Source organism: Lontra canadensis, unplaced genomic scaffold, assembly GCF_010015895.1.
Source record: "Lontra canadensis isolate GAN:19392208 unplaced genomic scaffold, GSC_riverotter_1.0 scaffold164, whole genome shotgun sequence".
NCBI classification, from domain to species: domain Eukaryota; kingdom Metazoa; phylum Chordata; class Mammalia; order Carnivora; family Mustelidae; genus Lontra; species Lontra canadensis.
Window position 1 is genome coordinate 2,142,237 of NW_022631158.1, and position 6,420 is coordinate 2,148,656.

A 6,420-nucleotide genomic window follows, 5' to 3' on the forward strand; every position below is an offset into this window, starting at 1 on the left:
AGCCCAGGCAATGTTTTCCAAAGTTAGCTGCCAAATAGCTAGCATCCCTCATGATCTGTAAGGTGCTCTTACCCTTTCCCATCAAGAAGTAGCATCTATTTCTCCTCAGTTTGAATCAAGGTAGGCTTAAGACTTGCTCAACCAACAGAGTATAGAAGTAATGCTACGTGAATTCTAAGGCTGGGTTACTTAGGCAATGCAGCTTCTACTCTGTGCGCTGAACGTTCCCATCTGAGCCTCTGAAGTCTGACGACCGCGAGACCACCAAGCTAAAAGGAAGCCAAGCCACACAGGAAGCCCCGTGCGCAGGTGCTCTAGCCGACAGCACCAGCCACAAGTCACTTGGGCCTGGCAAGTGGTATGTGAGTGAAGAAACCTTAAGGTAATGCGAGCTCCACAACTTTCAAGCTACTCAAGCTTTCCCAGTTGAGGTCTGGCCATCACAGAGCAGGGCCAAGCCATTCTTGGGGTACCCTGTCCAGATTCCTGACTCACAGATTCTGGAAGCATAATAAAATGGTTGCTGTTTTAAGCCACTGAGTTTTACAGTAGTTTGTTACATGACAATAGTAACCAGAACACTGGCCCTGGGTAGCCCATATTCTACGAGGGAAGATATGCATTGAGCAAGACACACAAATACATAAAATGGGGGACTGGGACATGGAGGGGTGGGGAGGACTGCAATCTGGGTGGGAGGATGTGCTGGTGACTTACCCACTGTCTCTCAGCTCTTAAGTCTACCGCCTATCTACAGTCTGTGATGCACATTAAGACACGTCTCAGCTGGCTCCCTTTTATGTCCTATCAATGGAGGATACTGGAAGGATACTAAAGCGAAGAGAGGGGAGAAAGGGGTTTCTTCCTCCTCCCATCAGCTTCATCCCACAAGTGACCGTTTGCTCCAGATCCCAGCTTCTCTCAGCACATCCAAAACCTACTTTATCAGGGCCCCTTAAAGATACTAGCATCAGACAGAGAGTGCCCCCTCCATAGAAGTATGTATATCAAATGCAAGGGACCCCTATGCCACCTTCCTAAGTTGTGATAATCCCAAGTTTTCTTTGATTCCTTAAATTCGGTCTGGTTCTCAGATAGGTTAACCTCTTATAAAGATATTACACAGAATTCAAAATCAGGATTTCTGATATGACTTCTTTATCCCTATGTGACTAACACATAGCTAAAAAATTCTTTCCATCCATTTGGGTAGGAAACTTATGTGTGCACTGCCCCATCAGAAGTAGAATATCTATCCCTGGCTTTTATTAACCCATCAAAGTAGCCCAATTACCCCATGTAATTTTGACTAATACCAAACTACAAAATACAATGGATCTGTTTAAGATTTTTACAAATGAAATACATCATTACCTGTGCAGAGCTGGTTGTTGATGTCCCAAACGCCTGTTTCCCAAGGCATCAAATCCAAGTCAAAATCAAGATTATCAAAATTGTTTTCCTGTACGTTTCAATCAGGAAAAGGATATTAGAAGAATAAAATATATAGATCTAGAAATCAAACTATCAGACACAATTTGCCATAAATAATATAATTTCTATTACCCAACTCAGTTAAAATAATTTTTCTACGTCGATCGGTTCATCTTGAGAATACACCTTGCGTGGCCTAAAGATAAGCCAATTCACTTATATAAAACACAGCAGGAACAATCAGGGAGGTAATGGACTCAACATCTAAAAGATTCAGTTGGTATCATTTTCTTCCATGGGAACCGACCTTCACAAGAGTCACAAAATATGTCTTTGTCATAAGGGAGATCCAGCAGAGTACATTTTCCCATTGCCACTGATGAAAACAAGTCAAAGCAAATGCCTACTTACAACATCATCTCTACACAGCAACAAGAATATAGATTTTAGCCAAAAAACATGCAAGAACTGTAACGAGACTTTAGCTGAACCTTCAGTTATCCCAAATATTAACACGGTTATCTAAGAGAGAAGAGATCCATAGAAGGATGGGTAATTTTCTTCCTTTTTCTACTGTACAGTACCTTTCAAATTCCTAAAATAAAATTTCTAATTTTTTTTTAATCCTAGAAGGTAAAACTAAGTTTCTCAAACAGAAGTCAACACACTTCTTAGAGGGACTCTTAGTTTCTTCATTTAGATGATAATTTTTTTTACTTAAATATAAGCATATTCTGGGTCATCTGAAGTCATCTTGTACTATATACATAAATAAAGTACTGCCACACGTGAGTCTGAGATCAAGCAGTGCTATTATCTTAAGTCTCCAGGGGTATGGAGACAAGAACAGAAGTAAACAATATACACACAGTACCACAAAGTCAAAGGCGGTCAGTATTAACCTAATATAACAGATAATAACACAGCAACAGTAGAGAAAGTAAGCCTCAGGCCAAAAGTAAAGATTAGTCTTTTAATTATTAACAACCATTTGGTGATAATTTCTAAAATAATATTATTTCAAAATGTCTCTTCTGTGGTTTATTTTTATTGAGAACAAAAGGAAAGAAGGGAACAGTTTGATCCCACTGCCCTTAACTAAGTAAATATTGGTACAAGTTGTAGAAAGAGAATGTGTGGACATTCACGTGAAAAAAAATACTACTGAAAGCATGAAAGAACCCCTTTTTAAATCAACCCCCTTTGCTTTTTTCTCTTACTTGAACCTACACAATCAGAAATGAAGCAGCCTCGTATCTTCAGCAACCCAACATATCCTTAAACTTTCTTAACCAAAGAAAAGAAGCCTCCTCAGTGCTAGTAATACTAACAGGCACAACAGTGGACATGACCTACTCCAGAAGCTTCTTCCTCGGTATTCAGCCAAAACAGTCAAATACCTTTTAGAGCGTAAGGCTTTTATCTGGCTGGAAACCTAACAGGTCTATTTTATGTAAAGTGAGACATATTTATGCTTCTATATTCTATATTCTGGCTCTTCCATGATTTCTCATGGGAAACTACTAACGTGTGGAAGAGAATGACACAATTTTAAAGCTAGAAAGGGCCCTCAGACACCATCTAATCCAATCCCTTAACTTCGTACTAGAAAAACTAAAGAACTGAAAGACTGAATGCCTTGTGTAAGGTAAGGATGTTAATTACAAAATGAGGATCATATTTCCCTGAACCCTTCAAACTAACTACTGTATGGTAACTTGGTAGTTTTAGCCGTAGAGGTTGTAAATGAGTATCAGTTGCTTAGGCAACCGCCCAATATTTAAAGCCAATCTGGGGCACGTGGGGGGCTCGGTCAATTAAGTGTCTGCCTTTGGCTCTGGTCATGGTCCTGGGGTCATAGGATCGAGCCCCTCACTCGGCTTCCTGCTCAGCAGGGAGCCTGCTTCTCCCTCTCGTTCCTGCTTGTACTCTCTTGCTATCTCTTTCTCTCTGTCAAATAAATGAAATCTTTAAAAAAAAAAAAAAGCCAATTTAATAGATTGCACTCTCAAACATTCATAAGGTAAACAAAAACTATTAAAATTTCATGTGCTGATTAAAAAAAAAATACCATGTATTCTTAGTCTCTTCTATTGATGCATATTAAAACAACTGCTAAATTATTCTTTGAGAAATATTTGACAAACTCACTAAGCAGGCATTACATATTTTTGTACTCAGCATAATAAGGGCTTAAAAAATAAGAAACAAATATCCAACCTGACTGATGTACATATAAAATCACTCTGTTCAATTAAATTACTTCCCAAGCGGAACAGCACCTCAAGAATATGACAGAATGAAAGAGTTCTATAGGCCAATGTACTATGCACTAACACAAAAAAGGAAAGATATTATGAGGACTCAAAGCGCTATAATAATAGCTTTTACACAGACTTCTAACCATTCACAGGCAAAAAGTATGGACATGTCTAAATTTCAGAGCTTTCTATACTAAGGATACGTAACTTTTAAAAAGGAAGTTGGTAAGTTCTGCTTGACTGGATCCATGACTCACATACACCCTTTAACATCATCGTTTCCCTTATGCAGCAAACTACCTACAAAGCCAAAAGTAGGCAGTTAAGTGACTTGTCCAAAGTCATCCAACCCTGAGGCCAAAAGTAAACTCAGAATACAAGTCTTCTCCCACCAGGACCAATGCAATTTCTGCAATCCTAAATTTACTGAGTAAAAAGTGGCTGCTAAATTTCACACTTAAATACTAAGTTATTTAAACTTAAACTGCTACCCTAAACCTGTTATCCTGAAACCATCTTGCAATAATTAGAATAAAGATTAAATATCACATTATTCAATAATTCTCCCCTAGTAAATACTTACGTAAGTTTCCTTTGCTGCATCCAGATGCAGGTCATCGGTGTCTGTGAAATAGCCAAGTTCAGCAAACAGTGCAGAATCTTTGTACAAAAGGGCAGAGATTGAAAAAAAAAAAGAACAGATATTGTCAATTCAGTGTTTCAACAAAAGAATAAGCACTGTATCCCTATGCCACCTCTAATAGGGGTTCTCATCAGCCATTACTATTACTGATAAACTCTAGCAGTATGAAGGACAACCAATTCAGAGCTATTTCTAATTCATGTATTGTTTTCCACATCATTTTTATCTTGTGATCTAAACCTTTTCACCAAGGATTAATGAACAAGTTTTGTCAGGTCACACTGCACTAAATGATAGTGACTTTCTAGAACATTACAAACAGGAATTCTGAGGCTACATCTGGGCTCAAAATGAAAATGTACCATGGTTAGAAAAAGGAACCCTCTCACACTGTTGGTGGGAATGCAAACTGGTGCAGACACTCTAGAGCTTCCCTACAACCCAACAACTGCACTACTAGGTACTTACCCAAAGGATACAAACATAGTGATCAGAAGGGGCACATGGACCCCAATGTTTATAGCAGTAATGTCCACAATAGCCAAACTATGGAAAGAGACCAGATGTCCGCCAACAGATGAATGGATAAAGAAGATGTGGGGTGTGTGTGTGTGTGTGTGTGTGTGTGTGTGTGACAATAAAATATTACATAGCCATCAAAAAGAATGAGATTTTGCCAGTTGCAACAACATGAATGGAGGCAAAATAAGTCAGTCAGAAAAAAACAAATACCATACAATTTTACTCCTATGTGGGATTTAAGAAACAGATGAACATAGGGGAAGGGAAGGAAAAATAAAATAAAATGAAAATTGAGGAGGCGGCAAATCATAAGAGACGCTGAACTCTAGGAAGCAAACTGAGGGTTGCTGGAGGGGAGGTAGATGAGGGGAAGGGATAAATTGGTGATGGGCATTAAGGAGGGCACCTGATGTAATGAGCACTGGGTGTTATATGCAACTGATGAATCACTAAATCTTACCTCTGAAACTAATGGAAGGAAGGAAGGGAGGGCGGGAGGGAAAACGTACCACGGTTGATCAGCAGTGATGATAGAAGAGGAATATGGCAGCCCATGGACAGTATTTGCCATCCAAGTCTTAGTCAGGGGTACAACCAACTTTCTAGCTGAACAATAAAGGACTCACTTACCTAAACCATTAAATTTATTTCAGCAAATCTAACTAATTCCAATTTCTGGATAAGATTTCATTATAAACCAAGAAATTTAAGGACCCAGAAAATATCCCTTAACAAACTAGGTTGAAACTTCCTGCAGAGATGGTCAGGATGCAGAAAAGGCCAAAGGCAGCTGGTTACCATACAACCTGTGATGTGTCCACTTCCTCCAACATTTTTAGAATCTCAAGAACTTCAGAGAGTTTTCCAAACCTAAGACTGCCTTTGCATTCCCTAGCGTCATGCCACTGACACTGCTCTGGTGACTTCCTCATGTCACACATACAGGAGCTACGCCACCAGTCCATCATTCACTCAGCCACTGACAGAATCATTTCACCAACCTACAACAAAATACTACCTAGCAAAAAATTCTGTGTAGTAGTAACAAGAGGTTACTCATACAACTCTCACAAAAGGATGACCTAAACCTCGGTCGCAGAGCCAAAAACACCTAAGCAGTTAACTGGGACTGTGTACCTCACAGGGAGGCTGAAACCCTTGAAGAGTTCTCTCTGCTGCCTCTCACTTCTCCTCTCCCTTTCTTTCTGGAGCCTGTTTTCACCACGCTCCTCTCCCACACACACAAATGGTTATTAATGTCACCAACGACCTCTACGTTGCTAAATTCAATGGTAGATTCAAGGTCTTACTTGACCTATCAAGAGGCACTGGACAGAGCTGATCCTTTCATATTAACTGAAACACGTGCCTCACTTGGCTTCCAAATTACCACACTCACCTGGTTTTCCCTCCACCTCACTGGCTGACCCCACCTTGCTCGTTCCTCCTCATCTCGTGGCATGAAACTGATCAGCATAAACTTTTCTATCTACTCTACTTCTTTGGGGATCTCAGCTGAGTTCGTGGCTTTAACAGCATCTATATGCCAAGGATTCCCAA

At 39.8% G+C, this 6,420-nt stretch overlaps 1 protein-coding gene across 1 annotated transcript in view; it reads right to left on the reverse strand.

Annotated features, from left to right (window-relative positions):
* Positions 1–6,420, reverse strand: part of ATF6 (activating transcription factor 6) — a 205,070-nt gene that overhangs the window by 187,930 nt on the left and 10,720 nt on the right. Inside the window, exons 3-4 of the mRNA XM_032845498.1 lie at positions 4,279–4,355; positions 1,375–1,462 (exon numbers count right to left, since the gene is read on the reverse strand). Of these exons, the coding sequence (XP_032701389.1) occupies positions 1,375–1,462; positions 4,279–4,355 (165 nt within the window). The remainder of the gene's footprint in view (positions 1–1,374; positions 1,463–4,278; positions 4,356–6,420) is intronic.